Consider the following 27,107-nt stretch of genomic DNA (forward strand, 5'->3'; position numbering starts at 1 on the left):
TAATTGTTAGGAAGTTATAATTTCCTCCCACTGTGATGGAAATTATGATCTCCTTCTTAAAAACATAAACCTCAAAAATATTATTAGAAGCCTCCTTTTTGCAAATTAAGAACATTGATTTTTCATTACAATGCAAACCATTGCACATAATGTGTAGAACAAAAACCCTATTCAAGAACAGACTTACATATGCAAATGGTAAGTCATGAACAGGAACACAGGTTATTTTGAATGAAAATAGTTCAGTAGATTCTAGTTCTTTCCCATTTCACTGCTCCTAACTTGATAAATATCTTGGATTTTCAAATTTTACCTTAAACATTCTCTTTTTGTGGCCATTTAAAGGTCAGGACTTAGTTTAGAAAGGTGGATGCATGTTAAGAAAATGAATGAATGACAGAATAGGAGGTGAGACTCAGCAGTTGTGTAAGCATCATTCACTTCCCCAGGTAAAGCAGGCATCCTGAGGTCAGCTAATCATTATTCATGCAGAAACAATCAGAAAGTGCTAGACTCATCCAGAAAGAGTTGTCTTGAATATTTCAACAACAGCATTTATCAAACTAATACAAAAAAATTTGACATACATGACTGTATTAACAATAAAGTATATGGAAGTCCTGCAGAAGGCTGAATTTCTACAGAACTTCCACAGGAACTGGACTGCCAGCTAGTCCAAGAAAAAACTCATTATATTTACTGGTGTGCAAAAGGCATTTTTGGTCTGATAGGACCAAATCAGATTGTGTTTCTGAGAAAATTTTTCATGAAATGAAGGCACCCACATTATTCTTTCTTTTGTATAAAGAACAAAATTAGCAAGAAGATGTATGGTGTATGTGTTCAGGGTGAAGATAATGAGAGCCAAATTTCAGCAACAGCAGTAGTGGGAGTTGTGATATATAACATCAGGAAGACAAAAGTCTACAGACTGGAAGTTAGGCTCCATTTTACCATAAACTTACCTTCATCAAGCTTGTAACTTATTTATCTGTGCCTTGACACCTCCATCTTCACAGGAAAACAGAGAAAATTACTGAAGTCATAGGACTATGTAAAAAAAATATATCAGCATCAATAAACCAGGATCTTTTTCCATCAAATGTCATTAAGGCATCCAGTAATATTTAATTTCTGTTGTATCAATCCAGTTAGTTCATGTGCTACTTCCCTTGTTTCTAATTTTTCAAATATTTATTTTAGTCTGCTTACATATTGTCCAGGAAAACAAATTACACATGAGAGTGTTTCCTCCATGTAATGAATGTAACACAACTTTTCATTAATTTTGGAACAAGTGAAACATTTGAAGTTTTCTAGCCTCTTGTTCAATATACACTCTGAAAATGCATATTATATTATTCAGACTCAATAAAGAAACAACCATCTTGGAAAATCACACTTACAAAACATTACACAGAGAGGATTAAACATGTGATAACAATTCTCATTAAATTTCAGTACTTTTGAATGCCAAAAGGCTTTACCATACACAGACACAATAAAATCACTTTGGTGTGTGAGTAGATCATGCTTAAATTGGATTTTCACAGCACAAACAAGGGTTACAGATATATTAATTGAGGACAATATTGATTATAGCTGTGGCATTGTCCACAGAAACCTAACACTCTTCACTGTTAAAGAGGATCAAGTTGTCAAACTCTGTACTTTAGAAGCAATCACTGTTGGGGCAGAAGTTTCTGGTATAGTTCAGTTTTATGACCAAATGTTGCCTTTTGCAATGTTACATATTGTAAAGAGAAGAGTGAGTACTATTCTTATCCAGAATCACCTGGTGCAACACTATCTCTTCACTCTGCAAAAGTGTGTTTTAGCGCTGGCTCAAGTTCAGCAGATACGGTGCCAAAACGTGAGCATCATCCAGGTCCTTTTCACTTGAGCCGATTTTCAGGAGATTCTTGTTTATTGATAGTAAACTTGCTTTAGTCCAAATTGCTGGGATTTCTGCAATATTCCAGAAATGTCTGTCTGGGTGAGTCGATTTCAAACTGCAGTGGTAATCTGTGTCAGTCCTAGGTCGTTGGACTCCTCTCTCTCCTGAGGACAGTAGGAGGACATTTCCACGACTAGTCATACAGGTTTGTTTGCCCCACCTGCTTCCCTCATGTAAGCTGGGTCTTGCACAGTGTTTCTGACTCTGCTGGTGCTCTGCCTGTCCATCCTCATCCTGAAGGGGAAGCAGAAGTCCTTGAAGCATCTCTTGAAGTTTTCATCCAAAAAGGCATAAAGGATTGGGTTGAGGCTGCTGTTGGTGTAACCCAAAGCAATGCAGAAGTAATAGCTGGATATGGCAGCAGTGCTGTGGGACACGTCCCCTAAGGCCTCCACCAGCACGAAAATGTGAATTGGAGTCCAGCAGATGATAAAGACTGCCACAACCACAAGCACCAACCTGGTGATGCGGCGCAGGTTTCGATCTTTCTCTCGAGACCCAGAGAGAAGCCGGACGCTTTTCAGGCGCAGAATCATCAGAGTATAGCAAACAATTATAATGAGAACTGGAATAACAAATGCAAAGACAAAGACACAGATTTTCATGAAGATGTCCCACCACACATAATCTCTGTCTGGAAACTGCAAGGAGCATTCAGTGCTAGCAGTATCTAAAAATGAAGGAAGCAAGAAGAAAATTGCTTTGTTATTAGATATTCTAAACAATGTCATTATCATAGTGTAACCTAGGAAAAGTGATTAGCATGTACTATGATATTAATAAATGGAGTTATCATTAAATCACTCCAAGGAAGCTTTCAGTTACCACTGAAACTGGTTTTATGCAGCTGTGTCTAGAAATTACTGAGATTTGAGCTTTTTCAAAAGCAAAATATTGTATGAAATTTCTTTCCCATGGGAGGATCAAAAAAAGGAGAGCACAAAAACAAAATCTGTAAAGTTGTTTCCATTTGAATCTTACTGAGATTTAAAACCAGACTGAGTACCCTGTTCAGCAAAGCAGAAATCTCATCATTATTATCAAACTACATATGTTTTTGTCTGATTTTTGAGATCATGAATGGTAGAAGCTGAAGGAGGTTTTGATACTAAGAAAATTTTGCCAATATATGATAATTTCGTAATAATCTTTTCCCATGTGCCTTTTACAGCACAACTAAGGTACACGCAAATGCTTACATTCAGAAAAACCCATGGAAACATCTTCTTTTCTGTTAAATAGAAGCAAATAAAATACATGTGTGCATGGAGTCAAATGGCAGCTACTCTTTTAGTAGATCATGCCATTGGAAATGCAGCCTGTGCAGAGACTGCAGGATCTGGGCCATAGAGATCAGTCCACTCCCTTTCCCATTGCCCATGCCAGGATTCAGAGCCACAGGCTGTCACTTGAATATATTTAGCAGAAATATTTCATCTGACAGGAGGAAGCTGAGGAATGAAATACTTGAAACTTAATTTGCTGAACTCATTAGAGCCTTCCAGCATATAAAACATACGGGAAAATAAGTAATAAGATAAATGAAAATGCAAGAGAAGGGGTAAATTTACAACTATTGTCAGTAGTTCAACTCTACTGAAGACAAGTCTGGGTAACACAGGGATTTTTCATTCTGAATTGTAGCTTAGATTTTATCCTGTAAAGTTCTTTGGATTTTTTGTCATTTTCCCTACTGAGTTTGTCGTTCCTCTACAAAATACTATGTATTGGTTTTCACTGATTCAGATCTAAGAGTGGAATGATTCAGTGTACTCCTGCACATCACCTTTTCATATCTGTCTCCATCAGGACACATCAGAAAAAAAAAAAAAAAACAGGCCATATTTTCCTGCTATAAAAATGCCTCCCAAATCAAAAAGATATTGCAGAGAATTTGTTTGGAAAAACAATTAGGAGAGTAAGTTATCATTATACTGCTATACACACATTTCCATGGTTAGATATCAGAAAGTTGTTATGGGGCAATATTGAATACAGAAACATTTTAATAGAAAACATTTACAGCTAAAAAAGCTATTTTTTAAAGTTTTATTTTAAATAATATGTAAATGATTCTGAAAGCTGGAAATGGAAAAGACATTTTTCTAGGCTGATGCAGGATACTCAGATGACAGCACAAGTGTGACTTGACACTCAGTGAATCTATCTAAATCCTTTGTGCTGTAGGTTTTCATAAGCATGCTTGCTTTCACTTAATTTCATTCTAGAAATGCCAACATTCATCTTCAAAGAAGTTTTCCTGTCAATTATTACTGCTATTTGTAGAAGAGCATGGCTTAGCAGCTATGACATAAAATCAGGATGCAGCTGTATTATCTAAATTAGTAAAGTTGCCTCCAGACGTGTGGGATGAAAATGAAGTGTGATCAGAGATGGCTGCTCTGGACCACATTCAGCTGCTCACTGAAACTCATTCCCAGAAGAAACAGCCTCTTCAGGTCTATTGACATAATTTCACATATTTATCAAAATTATTAGGTCATCCTCATGGTATTTTGCTATAATTTTTGGTTGGCAATGTTATTTTAGAATTCCAAATTATCAAATACAAACTTAATTATTATCTTGCATCTCACTGCAGTTTACATTCTACAGAAAATCTTATTCTTAATTCATTATTATTAATGTATTGCACTTGATATACATAACACCATAGCACAGTACTTTATGGAATCCATTTACATTTTCCCAGTTTACAAGTAGGAAACAGTCAATAGAAAATCTGATCATAATGCACAACACTATATTAATTTCTGGAACTTTGGAAGTGGAACATAATAAAATCCAATTTATATTCTATTTTGACCGCCTGAAAAGTTGCAGAACTTATGAATAGGGTCATAATCTTCAGATTTCATACTGACATTTTCCACTTGGAAACACAAATATTCCAAATATATTGATATATTTAAGGAAAAACACTGAATTCCATGTAGTAGTTGGTGTAAATATATTTTATAATGTGCTTGATAAACTACCATTTAAAATTAATCTTAATATTGGTCTAGGAAACATGCATATTATATATACAATATTGATTGTGTCACTTTCATACCCTTCATATCCTTACTGGCAATATGAAGAGTTAATTTTATACCTTTATTTTTTTATAGCTGAACAATTCTTCAGCAAGAAAACTTCCATTAAGGCCAGAGCAGGAAAATTTACACAGATGTAAAATTTATTCTGCAGGAAAAATGTATTTAAAGGACACACCTGGGAGCAATTCTGAGCTGTGATAACAAAATGGATTAACTGAGCACGGTGAGGGAGCCTCAGGTATAATCACTTTCCATTTGCTGTTCAGTTGTTGCTTAAATGTGAATCCAACAGAGGCCCTGAAGCATGTAAACAACAACTGTTTTAACCAACATGACAAAGTTTCAGGCCTGAGCTCCAGCTGTCAGGCAAGGGGAGCATCCTCACCTTTCCACTTCAGCATTTATCAGAGCAATTCATGAGCACACCAGACAAGGTAATTGACACTAAATGCTCAAGAGAGACCTTAGATCAGACAAGCAGGGAGGAACAGTAGCAGCTGACGAGCAGCTGCCAATATTTCCAACCTCATTTAGCCCAGCTGTGTTCTGTATTACCAGTCTCTGCTTCATAAGTTATAAAAAAAGGCTGCCTTCTACACGGCGTGGAAAAGGCATTAAATCATTGCTGGCCTCAGAGGAGCCCCTTGATCTAAACGTGCTGCTGACACTGAATGACAGGAACATTCTGTTAGTTGGGCAGGCTCCAACAAAACACCTGCCTGAGCCAGTGCTCCATGGCCTTCAAGAACTCATATATACTGAGACATTCTTCCAAATATGCCTGAAGTTAATGTTTCCCCAGGCAGACTTTGTTTTATAGAGCCTGTCAAAACTTTACTGGGGAGAAGACCTACAGCACTGCAGACCAAGATACGTGATCCCCCAAAGCACTGAAAAATGTCACCAACATAACAGAAGACTAACAGCAAGAACAAAATCTATATATCTTCAGCCTGATCTATCAGCCCTTGAGCAGCTGTTACTGAAATGGTTTTTCACGTTGGTCTATGTCAAGCAGCCTAACATACTGCATTTATTGTCTGCCAGATGAAACAGTGCCCTTAGGTAAACATTTGTCTCAAGAGGAATGAGAACTTCCTAAATAGAAAAGGTTGATAGTGCAGGAAATTATGAATAATTTTTCAAAAGGTTGTTTACATCTCAAACAAGACTCCTACCAAATAAATGCCTGTATTTTATCCAGCCATCCAGAAATGGGATGACCCCAAACCAAGGACACCATTAGAAGTCTCCAGCTTTTTGAAGACCCCAAGATACCCCTGCACTGCACCTACACCTGTGGGCATGAAGCATATGTGTGAGAAAATGCTTCTCCCCCTTCCTTCTCAAGGAAGATCTCAAAATCAGACTAACCCCATAGCAAGGTAATGAGTCAGGAGCTATAGGGGCTAAATCCACAGTCCTTCATGGAACAAGCATTTCAAGAAAAACCATGGTCTGCATACAGTTTTCATTGACTTTGTGTTCTTGCAGCTGTTTCCGTGCCATAGCCTGAATTTCCATTTCCTGTGACAATCCTTGTTCTCAGCTTTTCCAGGTTTCCATATAAATTCCCATCCTTTTTTAAACATGATCTTGAGATATTGTCATATACAATTTACCTTAATTTTCTCTCTCCAGCCACTGACTTTTCCTTTCTTGACCATGCCTTCAAGTTCTGTGAAATGCCTGGTGATAATAAACTCCCAAGAATTCCAGTTTCTGCTCTTCGGACTTCACTGGAACTACTCTCACAACATCTACAAAAAGAACCTTAAGCCCACATTTCAAGTTTCAACCTAAACTGATTGTGATTAAACTCCTGTTAGTTTTCCCCGGCTGTCTGCTTGTAGTTTTTGATGGTCTCATTCTAGCACAGGCAGTGCTCCAATGTGCATTTTGTTCTTTTATTTGGTATGGGCATCTGAGCTTAAATTATTTATATGTTGTACTGTGACGTTCTATTATATGTTTCAAAATGTCAGGAATTTAGGTGTAATTTTGAAGAACGAATAAATAAGGTTTGATCAATATTTGAACCTACAGTTTATTGTCAGTTGAGAAATAAAAAGACTGCATTTTGAATGCTCACACTCACCTTCCCTGACTTTAGTCCCTCCAAGGACTATTGCTGATATACCAACAGATGAGGACAGCAGCCAGATACAGATGTTGATTATCTTTGCTTTGAGAGGTGTACGAAAGTCCAGAGCCTTCACAGGGTGGCACACAGCAATGTATCGATCCACACTCATCATGGTGAGTGTGAAAATGCTGGTAAACATGTTATAATAGTCAATAGAAATCACTATTTTACACAGCACGTCACCAAAGGGCCAGGAGTTCATCAGGTACTCGGTGCTTTGGAAAGGCATAGTTGTGGTAACAAGTGCATCTGCCATAGCCAGGTTGAAGATGTAGATGTTGGTCGCTGTCTTCATCTTTGTGTATCTGCAGAATGAAAAGGCAAGGCTTTATTACTGCAAGATATGATTATTTCCATTCAGATATGTAACGGTTTTTCAGTCAGGTTTGCCATAATTGGGTTTTTTTGTCTTTTCTCATCTGTGATAGAAATGCACACAAATTCAAGACCCTTGGGATAAAAGTGAACACATTTTATTCAATCTCACAACACCTATGTTAGCAGTTAGAGCTGTTTGCTACATGCAAAACAGGTATATGAATACATTTAATCTAATTCGACAAATTTCAATTCTATTTCCTCAAATCCCGCTACAAGAAAATATCACTGTTAAATTTGGAAGTGATCAAAATGTTTTTTGTTTCCTTTTCTCATAGCTATGTGTCAGTGATTGTGAGATTTCTGGGTTTGGTTTGTGGAAGAAACTGTTATCCCATTCTCCAGCGAGAAAACAAGTTAATTGCTATGTTTGCTGGGCCAGTTTGCTTCTTATATAGCTTGTCTCGCTTGAATTCACTACAATGCCAGCTGATACAGTTTTAGTCATTTACCTTCCTTGTTCCTTCCTTGCCAATTTCTTCTCTTTTCTTACCATCAGCTTTTCCCAGTCCTCTCTTTTATGACTGATAATGTAAAAGATTATTATTGTTTAAGTGGGATATCAGAGTGGGAAAAAAAACCTGTCATAGCAGTAATTTTTCTTGCATTCTTTAATTTCATCAAAAGTAAGCCTTTAGTAGGAATCTCAGCCTACATAGAATAATAGGATCTGTTTTTTGAGATGACATTCTGCTTTGTTTGACCCCAATGACAGTTTTGGGAGACAGTCTGTGGAGGACTGCTTCCCTCTCTGTGATGGACACAAAGGATGATGGAGAGCCTGCTGACATGGGAATTTACTTATCACTCCTGTGCTTCTCCTCAATAGTTGAGTTTGCTCCTTGCTTTTAATTTACCATTGGATTTAATGAGATTTTTTTTCTCAAAACTGCTTCAGTCCCATATGTTGGGTGTGTGTCCAAACTAGAAGTGCACACATAACACACGTAGAAACACACATAGCTACATTTTGCTATATGCCACTAATAATTTACAATGGAAATATAAGATTCAACCACTTTATTCAACGAACATGTAGCACAATGTGTCTATTTACCTTCAAAACTTTGATGTGTCAAATAAAAAAAATATTTTAAAAATAAATTAAGCAGTGCTGTCAAATTGTGCACAATATGTAAATTAGCTATTAAAAAATGTGGGCAGAAATTTGCTTTTATGACCAATATGACATGTTTAAAATAGTATTGGGTTTTCTAAAGCATTCTAATCAAGACTTATCAAGGAAATAAAGCCAAATGGTGGTTTGAAGCAGAGGGAAAAAAATCTGCAAGAGAAGAGAGAATGCATCCTTCTCACCCACATACTGAACCATCAATCAGAGTTGGGCTTCTGCCCCCCACTAGATCAATCTCCTCAACAGACCTTCCAGGAGAGAAGGAATTTTGTCCTGTAGGTCATATTATAGCCCTTAAGGTACTGTTCAAACAAAAATATGAGTTCTTACAATTAGAAAAGCAAATACAGGACATATTATCAGAAAAATAACTTCCCTCCTGGTTAAAAAAGAAAAGATACTATCTTCAAGTGTATCTCAGCTATAAGACCAAACAAACTTCACTAAAGACTCAAAACTCCCTACTGAAATGGACTAATTTCCATTAAATTAAATAGAATAATAGAAGGACATTTTACTTTTATGGACATCACTGATGATATTTGGAATTGCTGTCTTGTTCATATTGCAATAAAGAGACTGTGGAAAGTTGGAATGGTTGCATAATGGGACTGGAGAAAATTCTTTGACTGACTTAAAGAGCTGAGCACATTTAGTTTATCAAAAAGAACACCAAGAGGTGACTTGATTACAGTGTCTGAAGACCTTCACAGGGAGAAAATAGCAGGTACTGAAGAGTTCTTTCAGACTACACAGAAAAGCATAACAAGAACAAATACATAAAACTCTTAAAAGAGACAAATTCAGCTTAGAAACAATGACAGCTGTTTCTTAACAGCTAAGGTGATTATTATGGGGAAAAAGAAAGGAGTAATTTTTCCATCCACTGATGCCTGCAAATCAAGGTCTGCTGCTTTACAAAGAGTTTGCTTCAGCCAAATACAAGCTACTAGACTTAACACAGGAACATTCAGAAGAAATGCAATGACCTTTGATAAGCAGAGGTGACACAAGTAATCATTCTCCTGAATGATTATATCTGTAGATCTTTAAAAACTTCACCAAGGGTTTGGATAGGGAAAGTTTGCTTTCAAAAAGTATAGAAGAATTAGCTCGACCTTTCTTTCCTTTAAGAAAATCAGAAAACTGGGGGGAAATATCTAAGATTTTATTAGCCTTGGAAAAGCAAATATCTCAAAGTCTTTATATCTCACATTTCCCATTCCTTGCAACCTTAATATAATTCTTTTATGTGTGTGCCATTACAACTCTATATGCCATATTTTCCCAGTACCCCTTACCTTTTTTCTCCTCCCTAGCCTTCCAGTGGAAGGATAGCAAACAAGTGCTGCAAAACAGGGCTCATAAAGAGCTTGATTACTTTTGCCTGGCAACATTGGCCAGTGTATAAATGTGGTATTGGCCTTTAAAGTTATTAGGCAGTATAGATAAAGTCATACATTCATTTAGAAGTTTAGAAAATTCAGAAATGCCTTTGAGAATCTGGACTCAATCATCCAAACTCCTTTGAATGTTTTTAATTAAACACCTGAAAATTATTAAATGCCTACATGCCTCTGAAGATATGTGCTTGCAGGTTTAATCAAAAGTCCAGATTAAGTAACAGAGTGACTGCTGTTGCTGTCAGACCCTTTCAAGTAGACCCTGATAAAATTCATAAGATGAGAGATTTGCCTGCTTTCCTATAACTCATTCTATTGCACCAAAACATAGAAGGAAATAATTTTTTGTGGTCTGGGGTTATCTCACCATACTCTCCACTCACTTGAAAAAGGTCAAAACAGTGATTGTGTAAGGGAATCGTCTTCCTCTGCAAAATTAAAATTCTTGATCAAATATCTGAATTCATTTAAGCAAAAATATTTCTATCTGCTTTAATTAGTTTAGCAGGACAGATAGGGTAAACCTGAACATAATTACAGCATAAGTGATTAAGTAGCAATTAATGACATTTTCTTAGTGTCTGAGGTACAAGTTTCAAAGATTATTACAATATTTATAAACCATGGCTGTATAAACTGCCCATGAGAAATCCCATGTCTAAAAAATGGTTTATTAGATACAGGGACTTCTTAAGAGAATGGCAACATTTCTAACACTACATAGGAATGGAAAGTCCCTCTTTTAAACCAGGTGCTAGAATCTAATTTCAAGCAGCAGAGAAAAACTCTGATCATTTAAGCTGGTGGATCTCAAGACTGCTTATAAAGCCGTAAGCAGGCCTCAAGCCTCTGTAAACTAAAAACTAGAAGAAATATCAAAACTGCAGAAAAACAGTCAAGATGAAACACAACACTTTCATATGGATGCTTTTTTTTTTTTGATGGGTATGTGATGAAATTTTTAAGGAGCAAGTTTTAAATTATGTCTACTTACATATCAAAAGTAAAATTCTAAAAACTATTAGGCATCATTCACTTTCCAAAACCAGAAAGTTCTTTGAGACTGACTTTAGACTGACCCCTAGAAATTTTCCCTGTGTTTCTCAGTCAACTCATCATTCCTGTTCTTTTCCCTGTGGAGTAGAACATGCTTTTAAGACAAGATTTTAAGACAGTAAATAAGAAGAAATCACACCTCCAGCCTACGCTATCAATGAAATTGTGGTAACAGAAGAGGGAAACATGCTACTAAGGATCTGATGTGCTTTCAGAAAAAAAATCTGCTAGTAGTGCCCCTGAAAGTTATTATCTCAAAGAGAGGAGAGGATTGTGATTCTAAAGTACACTGTAACATTAGAAAAGCTGATAAAAGGGGAGAAAGAGGCTCTGGCCAAACTTTTTTCATGGAACTGCAGTAGGATGAAGTAATGAAATGTTCCCTGCTGTGTGAAATGAGGGATGGGGAAGGGAGCAAAACTAACAAATATACTACAAAGGGAAGAAAGTTATCTCAAAGAGAGGAGAGGATTGTGATTCTAAAGTACACTGTAACATTAGAAAAGCTGATAAAAGGGGAGAAAGAGGCTCTGGCCAAACTTTTTTCATGGAACTGCAGTAGGATGAAGTAATGAAATGTTCCCTGCTGTGTGAAATGAGGGATGGGGAAGGGAGCAAAACTAACAAATATACTACAAAGGGAAGACAACAAATATCCTACATCAAATGTACTACAAATATATTTCTCCAGTTGCAGAGGGAAAGTAGAAAAGCATAAAATAATGAGGAATAGCAAACACAGGTTTTTCACAGGTGCCTGGGTAAGAGAATGAAAATTAAAGCTAAAGCACATCTAAAGCAAATTGCAAAAACACCTATCAGCAGGATGCAGGCTCTGTTCCACTAGGTTCCTCTGAATGAGGTATATGGAGATCAAGCAGCTGAAAAGCTTAGTCAGGAAAGCTTTAAATCTCAAGGCTATATTCTGAGTATAGTCAGTATAATACTGCATCAGAACAGGAAGAAAAAAACAGAAAACAATCCAGGAGGATCTATTCCAAACCCATACCGTGTCAAAAGGATGGCTCAGCTCTCTCTTGGATATTCATAATCCAATATAAAATCTTATGCCAGTATGAAATGAAGGCTAAGGTCATTTAAAGAATATAAAAATTAACATGCTGTAGTTGTCATGTTTGTATTGGGTTATATGACATTATCATATTTTAAATTGCCACATTTTCGCAGTAGAGGATTTCAGATGACACTTTTAAATAAAGGAAAACCTTGTTACTGCACATATTTAATGGTTGCCTGTCTTAAATCTTTTAAGACATAAAATTTTTGTCTACAAAATTACATCATAAAGTGGAATTGTCTTTACTAGTAAGCATCTAAAGATAGCAATTTTAAAGCAGCTCAAAAAATAAAAGCGTAAATTTGTTTTTTATTCTTCCCCCAGACAGCATAATCTATGTGAATGTCAAAAGGCATAGTTAAAATCCTTACAATTTTCCACTACCATTTCTTCCCTGCACTAGCCCTAAACAGAGCCTGAACAAGATTTAATCTTGTGGATTTAGATTGGGTGTGGAAGGTTTTCTTCCTGAGCTAAAGAACCAGGCTCTGAATTAGCTCAAGTCTATGTATATAGCGGTCAATGTGGAAGAAAATTCACACTACTTAACAAAAATGAACTAATCTTTCTCCTTCTATGATAAAGGCTTTTAATATTTTTATGTGAGCTCAAAAGCCTCTCTTGCAATAAACTGCAAAATGGTAGAAAAAAATACTGTGAAATTTCTGCTTCCATGACTTTGATAGGAGAGGTCAGAGGTCAAGGTGCTGTGAATCACCACAGCTGAAAATGAATCAGTGAGAATGCAGAATTTCACTGAATTGGTACTTTATCTAAAACCATTATGTCTAATAACATTATGAAAGCCTGGACAATTAGCTTAGACTATGTATCAGATTTTTTTACTCTCTATTTGTAAGTAGAGATGAATACTGACCTTGTCAGGCAATTTATTCTATCTCTTGAAAAACTTCATGCTGCTGCAGATGTTTCTCAGTGACCAGTCCTGCCATGGGGGGTTCCCAGGGTGTTACACAGACCATTCTAACTCTTTTTACTTGCCACAAGTGTATTGTTCTAGTGAATATTGAATCTCTGTCTCTGGTAACATCCACCTTTCCTGTTATTCTTCTTCCTTGGAAGAATTTTTTTTTTAATAAAGGGCATGAACTCCCTTGGCAAAGTGCTTCCCATGGGTTTATGGGAGAGGGAATTGAGTAGGACAGAGATTACCCGGCAAGGAGAACTGTCACAGACATTTCTTTTATGAAAAATCCTCTCTTAGGATTTCCCTGCTGAAGCTGAGAAGTTCAGCAACCAGACATAAACAATAGGTTATCTGCTCCTGTGGAATGTAACAGGTCTGCCCAGATTGGCCCAGTTTGGATGTTTGGAGTTGGTGGCCAATCCAGGACTGAGCTTTCTTGGAGACAGTCCGGGAGAGCGAGGTTTGTTATTCATTCTTTTACTTTCTATTCTTAGGTAGCTAGCAGCTTCTGGAAACTCTCCCTTTCTTTTTCTTTTTTGGTATAGTATGGTATATGTATATATCATAACATAATAAATCAAGCCTTCTGTAATGGAATCAAAGATCTCGTCTCTTCCTTCACCCCAAAAACCCTTGTGACCACCATCACAGAGAACCAATCTCATTGCTCAAGGAAACAGGAGTAATAGCTCCAGGAAAAGATTTCTTGGGGTCTTTCTTTCCTTGTTGGAAGCAGACAAGAGTTTGTTGAATGTTTGTTTCCCCTAGATGTTTCTGCAGCACAGAAAAAAGGAAAGAGCTCAGCAACCATTTACTCGGGGGTCTTGGCGTATGGGTATCTCTCTTCTTCCCAAAGCAATGCACCTGGTCTCCATTTTTCCACAGGGATGAGTAAAAACTGGCACAGCTTGGAGTGTTTTATAGGACAACTACACACCCAGAGGTGTGGAGACCCAAATCTCTGGTCAACACTCCCCTAAGAAGGTTTAATGGGAGAGAAGGGACTTTGCTCTACAAAAAGTATAGGATTATGAGGTAAGACAGCAAATGCACATATCAGTATGAGCCAGCTCAGGGAGAAGTCATCAGTCCCTCTTAGGAGGCATCTGGGAGGCTTTCTCTGGACTCCTCCCATTTATCTGTTTTCCCCACCTGCCTCAGGGATGCCCACAGCACAGACCAGCTGAACACACACATTCCTAAAGGAGACGATTCAAGTGAAATGCAGAAAACTTTAAGTCACAGTCAACAGAAGAGCTTGTAGCTTCCTGGTGGAAATATTCTTCTCCTGCCCACTTTGACAAACCAGTCATTCTGAGAGGTGAGTCCAACAGTAAGTCCTGATGCAGTCCATCATCCAGCAGCAGGTAAAACAAAACTTTTCTGAGTGTGAACATCAAATGAACATTGAATAGATTGTCTGAACTAATCCTACCATGTAGTTTCTCATCTGTCACTACTCAAGGAGGCTTTTGCCAGCTGCCCAACAGTAGCCACAGTGGCTGGACTACCAACAACGCAGTGGGAAGTGCATTTAGCAAATGTAAAATCCCCTGTGCTTCACATGCAGCACAGCTAAATTTGTTAACTCTAGACATTCACTCTTAATGCATTGCTGACTTCTGGAGCAGAGATGAGCAACTGCATGGTACAAAGGTGGATTGGTATGAGAAATGGAGAAAACACAAAGGTTCTGCTCACTTTCTTATCACAAATTTGCAGAAATTCATACACCGAAGAAAATTGTCTTCTCATACTCATACTCATGAAAAGAACACAGAGATTTCATTAAAAATAACGTCTCAGAACTGAAAACAGGAAACTGCCTAAAATTAATTTTAACTTTCATGAGAATTAAAAGGTGAATCTAATGAGAGCTGAACCCTCTGGCTTTGGGTGAAATAAATATTTCAAAGGTAATTCACAACCTGGCATAACAACTTCCCAATAGAACCATGCCAATTTAAAGCAAATAAACAAGTAATATTTTGGTGTTATCAAAATCTAGTATTAATTTCAACCAATATCTTAAATAAATTTAATTTTTGTGTACTTTTTTTAAGTGCTGTGCACCTTTACATATTCTTTATTTATATAATTTTTACATTTTGTGGAATGCAAGCCTGGTCAGACATCCCTCTTCCAATATCCTTGTTGCATCTGCATACACCCTTTCCCCACAACTAATCCAGTTTGTGAACTCATGCCTGTCTGTAGACAAAATGATATTTCTATTGCTTTTCCTCATATCTCTCTAAATTCACACAAGAAGACAGCAATAAGCAAAGCACAAAGTCTTCCTTAAGGAGAAGAGCACAGATTCCTCACTTTGAGAGAATTATGTGATATTTAGAGATGAGGGGACCAAAATGGAGACCTGAAGTATACTTCCTGGAAGTTAAGTGTAGCTGGATGCTTTTTCTTCAGAAAGAAATACATAACTGGAATCAAAACTCTTCTTGGGAACCCATCTCTTTCAGAGAATTTAACTTTAAGGGACAAATTAATCGCAGTTTAGACAGTGAGAGTGGGCAAGACAGGAAGATTATCTTCCCTTCTCCTTAATGTGTCCCAGGAATCTAAATCACCTAGTTAAGAAACTCCTTTTACAAGACCCTTTCAGCAAATTCAAAATCCTTTCTCAGAAAAAAAAACTAACTGAAAGGTCCCCACTCTCCCCTCATTTCTTCCACTTCACCAGAAGGGCTTAGCCAGTCTGTGCCCCCCAACACCATCTCCTCACTGTGCACCCTCCCTGTGCTTCCTCCAGGATCATGAGCTACCTACCCACCACTCTCCCACCTGACAACAGGAAAGTTATCTCAAGCTTTCTGCCTTGCCAGCAGCCAAACTGGAAAGTTCTTCTAAGTTTTCACTTTATCCCAGTTGAAAAAGGTTCTCTGTAATTCATCTTGCTATCAGACACTGATTCCAGTTATGCCTTTCTCTGAACTCAATGATTACCTGGTTGTTAGCCCAGTGGAAATGTCTGGATGGATACCAAATTACTTTTCAGAAGCCAAACACATTATTCACTATAAGCCTCTCTTTAATACTGCCTGTGGTAAATATTCCTTTCAAGCCTTTCCTCTCTCCCTGCCTATTTTCAGTATCAGCTCTTGTTATCACAGCATGACCATGAGTTGGGTTCCTTGTCAGCTTATAAATCCCAGGTCTCACTTGGTCACTGTTTTTAGCTGGGTTTTCAAAGTATTAGAAATAGTAACATTTTGTTTAAATGGTCTGTGTTTTCAAACTATCGATACTCTTCTATAAGCCTGTCCTCTTTCATGTTTCCTGTTGCCTTGTTCTTTGTGCCATCTGTAAAAGCTTTTGGTAATGATCACTCTTCAAAGTTGTGATGGAAATTATGTCACGTTTGAACTAACGCTGCAGAACTGATCAAAATTACCTCCATTCAGTGAGGTACGGCTAAACGCTCTTTGAAATCCGTGATGAATTGCTATCAATCCATTTGATGCCTCTCTGCTGGTAGTAGTAAGCTGTCAGATTTTTGATTAGCAAAGGAAAGGTTAAAAGTCCTAAACTTCACAAAGTATAGTACAGTTCACCCTCTGCTTTTAGCAGCCAAAGCCTTGATTTCATAAAAGAAATGAAATCATGCAAACTGCCAGCAATAGGGAACAGCTAATTCAGTTAGGTCGACTCTTCTGGAGCTTAAATTTTCATTTCAGAACAATATTCTTTCCAAATATAATTTAATAAAATTAGGGCAATCATTTAAAGCAGTTTAGCAAGTGATCTTTTGATGGTATCAAAATCTGGTATTAATTTAAACCAATGTATTGAATCCATTTCATTGTTGTGTACTTTTTAAAAAAATATTTTCATTCTTGTTTGGAATGATGAAGAAATTTTAAAAACAACCTGGAAAGGAGTCAATTTTATATGACATTTCTTAATACACTCTTCCTATTATGTAAAATGCTGTTCATTTCAATGAATATAAGAACAAAAATGTACCAGTGGTAAAACGTTCTCTTCAACATTAGACCAAGCAGAGAACTATAAGGTTTCTCTTTTCCCTTAGGAATCTATCTACATATCTGTAACACAACCTCTTCTTAAAAATTCTTGAATGTAGAAAATTATTCAGTTTACTGGAAGCTTGAAAGATAATTTTAAAAGAATACAGGATCCTGTTGATATCAGTTGGTCTCAGTAAATTACTTCAGGAACAATGAGGGTAAGAAAAATACATAGAAAAAGTGCATCTGGAGAGGGTAAGAGACAGCATCTCCCAGAGTTTTGTCAGAGTATGTTTATGGTTTTGATAAGTGCAGATCCTAGTTAAAGCTGTAACTTTAGTCAGGAGATTTTCTTCCCTGCAGCTGTCACAAGAAACTACAATTTTGCTTACAGCCAGCCCTAAATTTTAAAGAAAAAAAGTCATGAGGTAAGAAGAATGGAGAAAAAAGCCTTTTTGCTTCCAAGGACAAATAGGTTTTTTTTATCCCCTTCAGCCAACTTACTTCCAAAAATATCTTCTGAGACCTCAGAGGAAAAGCTAATCTCAAAAGAAAAGGTTTGGGGTAGAGGTAGATTCTGCTAATGCCAAGAACCACACAGCTGTAGGACTTTCCTCACATGAGGTCAGACAACTTTACCAGGTATCTGCAAACTCATTTCATGCTTCCCCTCCTCCATAGGAGGACTGTGCTTCCCACACAGTGCCTACATTTCCCACCAGTACAAGAGGCAATGTGACACCTTCTTTTTCTCTTACTCTCTCCCCAGGACAGGCAGCAGCCCCAGGACAGCACTACACCCCTCATGCCACGGCTTGCACAGAGTGTCCATCCACCCAGCTGACAGCAGAGCCCCTGGCATGGTGCACGTGCTGCACAGCTGATCCAAACACAGGGAGAGATCCTGCAAACCACCCACCCTCTTGGGAGAGCCAAGAGCCATGGGCAGGAACAGAGCCCTGTCTACTCAACACAGAGCTTTTTCTGCACAACAAAAATGACCACTCTATGTGTGTCTGAGGAGCCCAGGGTGTTTACAATAGACCCGGTCTTGCTCTGTTATAAGCTTTAGTGATTAGACTTGGCTTTTAAATCTAACTTTTGCTATGTGTTTAAAGACAGTGAATACCAGCATCTCCATTTTACATGCGAGGAAAACCATGAAGTGAACTCATCGGGACAGGAAAAAGTGTTGAAGCTTGATAGTAAAACCAAGAGAAGAATCCAGGTCTCCTGAGAAATGCTTTAAGAAGCCATACTGTTGACACTGTACTAAAGGACCATTCCCAGTCAGACTTCAGAACAAATCTCTTCTCACAGGAGCTGTATCAAACTCAGCTACTTTTTTGTCAGGAGTTTGTACATGTGATTGAAGTGGCATTCTCCTGTTATTTTTTTTTTTCCTCTGAGGAAGCTCTGAGTTTTCCCTCTCAGCAGAAAAACACTCCACCAGACCTGTAAGAGATTTCATTCACCCAGCACTCCATGTACAAGCTGCTGACATGCTGACTCACTGGTGTCCATGAGCTTTAGCAGCCCTTATGCAGAAGCAGCAAAACCACTCCTGTAGTGGTATTATAGCAAGGAATTGGCCAAGGCCTGCCTATACCACAGGCTATGGCTGAATTTGAGCCTGTTTCTGAGGCATCTCGAGATTCTGGAGTCTCCTAAATCTACCACAGCTTTGACATTTCAACACTTTGAAAATCTCAGAACAGAGGGAGGAACTTTTTTTTGTCACCCAAAAAGTGACCCAGTGTCAGGCCTGGAGTGTCAGGCAGTTGGGCTAGATGATTATTGTAATAATTCCAACTGAACTATTCTAACAATGTTAAACATTTAAATGAGCAAAGGGAGAAGGAGTTGTGCCTGCCTTGTCTGCCTGTCCAGTGGGGGTTAGGAGGAGAAGAGCAGATCTGGAATTCAGAGTTGAGAAACAGCAGCAAAGGGCCTCAGACAAAGCCTGTACTCAGCTGGAAGGTTAAAAAGAGCCTCAGTATATCCCCATCCCACTTTAGATTTGTGGCAGCTGGAGGGGGGCTATTGTGGGATGGCTGGGGGACAGGATCTGCCTCTCCCTTACCATCTTATTTCCCAAACTTCCCACAGACCTTGTCTTTCCTCACAAAAGGAAATCACTGCAGGGTACATTGTTCATGGGTCATTAAAATCCATCCTGAGATACTTCACATATACTCATGCAGAGAGTATATGTGAGGAAAAAATGGAGGGACATGAGAGGTTTGGACAAAAATGAAGAAAATAAACCTTTTGCACGAACGTTTGAAATATTTCAAGACCATAAGAAAATTTAAAACTGTTGGATTTTATTTGCCTGCACTTCAGCTAATGATTCTATCAGTGTGTAAAGCACTTGCCACACAAAAAACCTATGAAAGAAATCTAACAAAGAAAAAAAAATCAACACCCCCCCCCCCCCCAAAAAAAAAGGATTTTTTTTTTTTACCACCCAATTGAGAGATGGGTCAAGAGAAAATTCAAGGAAAGGCTAATGTAGGAACAAGAAGGAAAGTGAGCAATAGCTATCTAGAGCCTTACAAAAACAGTCTTAGGAAGGTAGCAGAAGAAGAGAAAAAAGGAAATATATATGCACCATACAATCCATACATGCTAACTTCTAGGGCTAAGTTTGGAGTTATTTCCCATGCCCAGGCCAGTCAATCAGCTGTCTTTGTTACAGACTGATGGTTTAGAAAATCTCTGCCTTTGCAACTGTGTGACTGTCAAGTATGGAGTCTCTTTTCTTGAAGAAGAAATAAAAAAACAAATTAAATCTCTACCCTGAATGAAGGTCAAAAGGGGATGCAGGGGTATAAAAATCACATCACAAAACTGGAGCCAACCACTTTTTCTAAACTGACCACAGGCATCTCTTTTTATTGCACTGACTAGTAAATTTATTTTCATTATTCAAGAGTATTCAACTGATTATAACTCATCTTTTTTAAGTACCTTATCAACAAATTCAGTGGTTCTCATAACTTCCCCTTTTATCAAGTCTGACAATTACTTCATCATTCTGCAATTGCTTGACCCTTATCATGCATCCCTTAGAAAAGAGAATCCCTTCCAATACCTCCATTTTTTTCCATGTACAAGCTGATTTCATTGGAGCAATGAATACTCCACAGTTCTGGGATTTTTTTTCCCCGAAACTTTATCAGAATTCAAACAGGCTGTGGAGAAAGAGTCCAAGAAGTTTCATGATTTCAGTGCCCTGTATTGCTCATTAGCACCCTGCTAAACAGCACTGTCCAAGCATGCCTACAGATTGCAAATGAAAGGGACAAAAAGAGACAGGAAGCACAGTGCAAACTAAAATATTCACCAATACACAAGTGTAAGTGCAAGCATAAGTAACAGTGCATTTCACGAAGTGGTTTAGTTTGAAACCTTCACTAATACAGACACAGAGCTTTCTCCTCCTTCCTGAAAAGCAATGGAAAAGGTATTTCAGCACTTTCTCTACTTTCTTCAATTCAACATCAACAACTGGAGTTAAACGCTGCTAAACAGAGAAAAAACATCCCTTGCTTTACATTAAGCCTTTCCTCCTATCTTTATCATTTCCTGGCTTTCCCTCCCTCCGTGTTAAGGAAATCATTAGGTGCCAAGGCAGCAATGGATCAGTGCCCACATGACTGGACACATAAGCTGTCCCTTGGAGTCTCCTCGCAGTGGAAATAAAAGCCGTCTTGTACAAGTTTCCCTCTTTCACTCAAGCTTTTTTCCCTCGGATGCAGCAGCATCTCATCCCTAGAGGGCAGCCAATGAACACAGCTCCAGGCACAAAGCGCTTTCCCTCAGGCTGCAGGATTTATCACATTTAACCAGCTCATCCTTTCTTTCTCTAACACACAAGTGCAAGCAAACCACTGTGACTGACAAGGTTTGGGTCATTTCAGTTGCTTATTTTCCAGTTCCTCACCGTAGGACTTCCATAATCCACCCCCTCCCCTGCCAAACTTAGGGACGGTCTTTTTCACCTCTTCCAACCGGTACCCAAAATCTCTTACCTTATGATGACAAACATGACCAGGGAGTTTCCCACCAAGCCCACAACGAAGACCACCGAGTAGACGGCGGTGATGATGATGGGAATGGCAGGGGAGATGCTGGTGTGGTTGTGCTGGCCGTCCCCAAAGCCCCCAGTGGCATTGGTGTCATAGTCTGCCCAGCCCGGGAGCCAGCTGCTGCTGGTGCTGGGGGGCCGGCAGGGCCCTGGGGAGCAGGTGGAGTCTGGCTCCTCACGGAAAATCTGTATGGGGGCATCCATAGGGCTACAGTCCGAGACCAGGAGGAGTGCACACAGCAGGAGGCAAGTATGCTGGAAAGAGGGAAGAGGGAGAAAGAAAGAGAAGTATTTTTACAGCCACAGAACATTAAGACCTCTGAAACTTGTATGTGTTGAGGGGAGCTCTGCTGTGATGGGAACTGTAATTTTCAAAGCACATATTTAAGCAAATCACATTCATATTAAATGATTTCAAGTTTTACATCTTGCTATGTAATGCTGCTTCTCCAAGTGCACAAGGAAAGTTTTCCTCCACTTTCAAAGGTTGCATAGTGAAGCAAGCCAGATGGGAACAGCTCAGATCCACCCCCACACTTTAACCCTGTCTTTCCTGTCTTTCATATTTTAAGTCAAACTCTATCCTAACAAGGGCTCCTCATTGCTTAAGCTCTGCTATAAATGGGAAGGAGACAGAGAAACCCACCACCTCTCTGCACATCTGCTTTAACATCCTGCCCTGAGTTATATTTTCCTGATCCCATACCTGCTTTCATAGAAAAGCCACATTAATGACAAAAAGTACCTTTCAGTCCAGGAAAAGAAGCGGAGTCCTCAAACAGGTGCTCTTGGCAGGAAAAGAAAATAATAAAGCCGCTGTGCTTGGCTCCTGGAAGTGCCACTGACCACCTAGGACTTTTGGATGTGAGGCACCTGCGCCCTCAGAGAGGCGTGCTGGCAGCAGAGCCGGCTCCCAGGCATGAGCTGCAGCGTGCAGCAGCAGCAGATGCTGCTGTTCCAGCTCCCACCACTTCGCCTTTTCTCTCTCAGGCTCCCTCTGCCTCCCTCTCGCTCTGCCACGGCTCCAGCAGCACTCTGCACTGATGCACACGTTCTCCACTGTCTCTGTCCCCGCAGCTCAGAAGCTCACATGACTTCTTTCTAAACACTGAGATGCAGATAATTTGAAAGAAAAGCAAGAAATAAGTTCTGTTGTGAATGAATGCTTATTTTAATACACTTTTCCAAGTATTCTTTCCTCAATTCCCCTGCACTCCCAGGCCTCAAGAAATAATCCTCTTTGCCTTATTGAATCCCACAGGATTTCAGACTAGTAGACGCTGAATAAAAGAGGAATTTTAAGTTTAGATGCCTTGCCTGGTCCATCAGCTCTTTCATGTCTTGACTCCACAACTGTGTCCAAAACATTTCTCACTGGGTAGCTGTGCCCCTGATCCTTTGCACCTGCAACTGCAAAGTCAGAAGCAGGCTACCAAAGGAAAGGGGGGCACCCTAATTACTGTACAGTTTTTTTCAAGCTGTCCCACACCATGTGAGAAGCCCAGAATTCCCTGTAGCACTTTATTCTCCCAGCTGCAGCCAGAAACAGGGAGGTGGTGTGTACAGAAATCACATCCCTCAGAGTTTATCCCTAATATACTCCCTCAAGCAGGAGTTAGCAAGGCACCAATATATGTGTTCAAGTGTCTTTTAACTTGCATATAGACCTTGAAATCCCCACCAGAACTCTCTAAATGGCAAATTGGAAGAGAAGAGGCAGAGCCTGAGTTATTCCTAGTCCTTTGGAAGAGGCTGGGAACAGCCAGACTGGCTGCATCTCAAAGTGTGCAGCAGGAAAACCAGACTCTGGAGAAAGAGAGAGGCTTTGGGTTTCCTTCGAGCTTTTCCAATCTTGAAACTTTACTTCATGCTCCTCTTGTTGAGTGTCTGTGATACAACTGAGTTTTCTATTCTAAACCAATTTTTTTTTCCTAAACCTATAATCAAGAGAATAAATTATGTCAGCTGAGTGAGAAATCATGTAGGAGGCTTCAAAGGTTCAGAACTCACTCTCTTAGAGGAAAGGGCTTGTTCCAATGTGATAATGGCTTTTACTGTGGTCACTGTTTTCTCCAGAACTTCAGTAACTGCTCATGATCCTGTGTATAGAGCTGTCTAAAGTTTCACTTTCAATGATGATGGATAAAAATCCAAAATAACAAATGTGTGACAGAAGTGTCCCTGAGACAGGGACACAAACCTAAGAAGAAGTCATTTTTTTGAAGATGAAGTAGATCCTAACATAAAAGCTACTCCAATTCTGGTTTTATCCTCTGCAATCCATGGTCTCCTACCCATGTACTGAAGGGAACTACTTTTGCTGTATCTTCTCATAAATAATCATACTGGCAATTTTCAACTTCTTATTAGCATCTTCCCCAGAATTTTCCACATTCTGCAATTAAAATATACAGGACAGTTTTAAGACAGCAAATGAGTGTTTTAGCACTCATTGATAATTTAACTCTTATGAGCAATCATCTGCAATTGCTACAGGTGGATCCAAAACTTCTATATGGGGAAGGAAACCTATTATTGCTCTGAGTAAATATACAGCACAGATGATACAAAAAAGTAAGATAAATAGCAGACTCACAGCTTTTTGAATGTTCAGTGGTTGGACAATAAGCTGCTCTAGCTAAATTCTGTGCTGAAACTCTCCACAGATCTCAGAGTTAGCACCAAAAAGTCACTGGCCCTTCATGGAGTTTGCAATGTAACTATATGGGACTGGAATGAGGTGGAGTTTCACCACAACTTTGCAAATTACAGGCTGAGTCAGAGGCAGTGTTTAAGTTGCCAGATGCTTTTTGTTTATGTGTGTTCCATATTGGAGACCCAGCTTTGGCTCTTGGTTGCTGTAGCACCTTGTGATACAGTAGAAATAAAGTACTTGGCTAAGGGAAATGGGTTGTCTTCTGAAAGTCAAATCAAAATCATATGCACTGTTAAAAAATAATATTTTCCTTTCTTGAATTGGCTTTGCAAATGAAAACCTGAATTTCAGGATTATCAGCAGCAACTGGTCTTGCTGCAGGTACCAGAAACAGCCACCATGATATTGAAAGGAAAATTAAATGCAGAGGGAGAACCACTGTGCATCACCATCTTCCTCTTCTTCAGTCCCTGACTGCACAGTGCCTCTGTGCCCTTCCCAACAGTCCTGTGGAAAAGGGCAGAGTCTCCTGGAGTCACAGGGCAGGGCGACCTAACCCAGACTGCCCACACACCAGTGCCAGAAACCCCTGCTCCCTCTAAGGGCTTACATCAGACAGAAGGCCCTGCTTTCAAAGGAAAGCAAGGAAATATTTAGAGAAGAAAGACAGCACAAAAAACCCATTGTCTCACCTCTCAACTGCCATTTTCCTTGTAATGTTCTTACAAACACGTGGATTGCATGCCCCCCAGGTTTTTGCTGTAATACTTTAGACCCGATGGTGTTCACCTCACTGGACTTTGGGAAACTCAACAGAAACCACTTGGACCTTTTAAATTAAACAATGCAAAGCTATATATCAAATTCCATAATTATAGAAAATTGTTTATAAATTATAAATTCCAGCTTTCAAAACTGAAAAAAAATCACATTCAGCTGCCTGAAACCTAGGAACTACAACATGTGCATCTACACAAATTTTGACTTTCTCCAGGCTCTCTGACTCAATTTAAAGTCAGCTATACAATATTGCTAAATAAAGTGGAAGGGCAAACATAAACTGGGAATTTTGTATCTGTGAAGCATTTTCTTTTACAATCCTAGTGAAATTCTTTGAATGAATAAGAAACCTGGGAGGAGGGAAATATGTGATATTTAACAATAGCAGGCAGGAAGGGCTTCAGCACTGTCTTTTTTCTTATCCAAAGCTAAAGATTTATTGTGCCCCCATCAGTGGCACAGTGTTTTGAAACCTTAAAGATGTGGTGGGACATTAATTCAGCCCTGACTCAGAGGTAAGAATGAACCACTTTGAATCACTGGCATGACTCTGTGCAGCACCGTGCCATCTGCTCGCTGTGCTGCAACACAGACCCAGCTCCATCACCTCAGCACACTCAGTGAAAGCTGACACTGTTTTCTAGAAAACCATGACACTTTATGGGTTTCAGTCAAATGTGCAGGATAGGACAAACCTTGATGTTCAGGCATGAACTGTAACGCTGTACACTTTGGAAAAAGATCATTTTCAGAGATCACCTATTCTAGAGGTTGGAGAAGAGACCACATGAGTTAAGTGGAGCACACTATCAAGATGCTTCTTCAGCTAATATTTGTTTTTACTACATGATTAATCAAAGGCTACAATGATAGTGAGCCTGTGTAAAGGTAGGCGATGCTGGAAACACTTTCTGGTGGCTCCAGTTGCCAAGGAAACAAAGTTCTCTTGTCTCTCTGCATCCAGAAATGTTAGCTCTCTGTGTGAACACAGCTCTCGGGAAATGGTGTGTTCTGTGCTCTTCAAAAGACCCGCAAGGGAGACGAAGCGGCAAAAAAGAGATGAGAAAGTATATGCAGTGCTACTCAAACAGCTTTTGTACACATATTTTATTCACAGCAGACTAACATTCATCATAAGACTTGTGCTTTGCTTTTACTTGTCAACAACAGAAGTTCATGTTACATATTGAAAAAAATTACTGGTGCAGACCTCCACTGTGACCTTCAGAAACCATCCCAATAAAGTGCTGAGCACTGGGATAGCTTCTGTCCCAAGGCATGTCCTCCTTCCACGGAAAAGTCCCTGTGTGGTTATGAAGAGACCAGCCACCCTGGAACTTCCAGCTGCAGGGAGGGACTGGGGCAGGCATTGAAAGGTTTCTGACTCTGGGACTTTAAAAACGAGGGGAGTTGTACAGAGAAGAGCTAACTGGCAGTGAGAAGGTCTGGCTGGTTTTAAGGAGTTCAGAAGATCCCAGCAGGAGGCCATTTGCCTTGCTCTGCTGTCACCCTGCCTCCCCAGCAGCACTTCTGTCCACAGCTGGCCATGGCACGCTTGCCAGGTCCTTGGAGCAGAGGCAGAATTGTCAAAACAGGTCACCACTTTGTTATCTGCCCTGCATTTCATTCCATCAAGATCCTCAGCTGGAAGTTTTATAACTTCTCACTTTTCTGAAGCAGGCTAGAGCTGTGACTCCAGCGAAACAAAATGTTGCTTAAAGCAGGTAAATGTGAGCTACAGAACAACTTCTAAGACTTCTCTTTAAAAGAGAAAATTGTGGTATTCTTCAGGTATCTATATAAGGATACAGATACTTGATCTACAGACTGGCTCATCTGATACAGATTTTTTTTTAACAATAAAAAAGCCTAACTAAACAAACAAACAAAAAAAAAAATCACACAAACCAATCAAACAAAAAGAAACAAAGACAAAGCAAAACAATTATGTCTCTCTAATTATAATTTACAACTACTTCTCCTGTGGGCAGTAACAGTTAATCATCTTTCACAGCAAGTTGACTTCCCAGGATGTGGAAGCACAGCTCTCTTGGTAAGTGGTTACACTGGTGTAACCCCATTCATTCCCCAGAATGGGGATCAGGTAACACAACTTGAACTTCCCCCAGCTTTGGCTCTGAGACAGGAGATGATAATGACATTCAAAATTTTGTGGGAATCCATAAAAGCTTTAAGATTAGCCTGGTCGTTTCTTTTTAGGATGATCCCAGTGGATTGTGTGGGGTAAGTACTGACTTTTCCCCAAAGAGCACAAGATCCTGCAGTGTCTTCTCTTAACATTTTTAACAAGAAAAGACAGATGATTCATTTCCAGGAAGGGTAAGAACTCTATTAATTATATGCCAATGATACCTAAATCTTAATCTTCTTTGCTTTGTACTTAGAACTGTGTGTTGACTTATTCTAGTGCCTGGCAGAAGGAAGA

At 39.1% G+C, this 27,107-nt stretch overlaps 1 protein-coding gene across 1 annotated transcript; it reads right to left on the reverse strand.

Annotated features, from left to right (window-relative positions):
- Window positions 1-1,153: 1,153 nt before the first annotated feature.
- Window positions 1,154-22,348, reverse strand: OPRK1 (opioid receptor kappa 1). The gene is made up of 4 exons (XM_005418312.2): window positions 21,971-22,348; window positions 21,170-21,480; window positions 7,118-7,470; window positions 1,154-2,627 (listed from the first exon to the last, which is right to left on the reverse strand). Exons 2-4 carry the CDS (start codon window positions 21,427-21,429, stop codon window positions 2,095-2,097), a joined length of 1,146 nt encoding a protein of 381 aa, XP_005418369.1. The 5' UTR covers window positions 21,430-21,480; window positions 21,971-22,348; the 3' UTR covers window positions 1,154-2,094.
- Between the last annotated feature and the right edge of the window lie 4,759 nt (window positions 22,349-27,107).

The sequence above is a fragment of the Geospiza fortis genome, unplaced genomic scaffold (genome assembly GCF_000277835.1).
Source record: "Geospiza fortis unplaced genomic scaffold, GeoFor_1.0 scaffold53, whole genome shotgun sequence".
Lineage (NCBI taxonomy): Eukaryota > Metazoa > Chordata > Aves > Passeriformes > Thraupidae > Geospiza > Geospiza fortis.

Excerpts from the sequence above, each read along its gene's own strand:
- OPRK1 (XM_005418312.2), bottom strand. The coding sequence starts at position 21,429 with ATGGATGCCCCCATACAGATTTTCCGTGAGGAGCCAGACTCCACCTGC. Across the intron at positions 7,471-21,169 it reads GTCATGTTTGTCATCATAAG|ATACACAAAGATGAAGACAG; the intron begins GTAAGAGATTTT and ends TTCATTCTGCAG. Across the intron at positions 2,628-7,117 it reads AGGGACTAAAGTCAGGGAAG|ATACTGCTAGCACTGAATGC; the intron begins GTGAGTGTGAGC and ends CTTCATTTTTAG.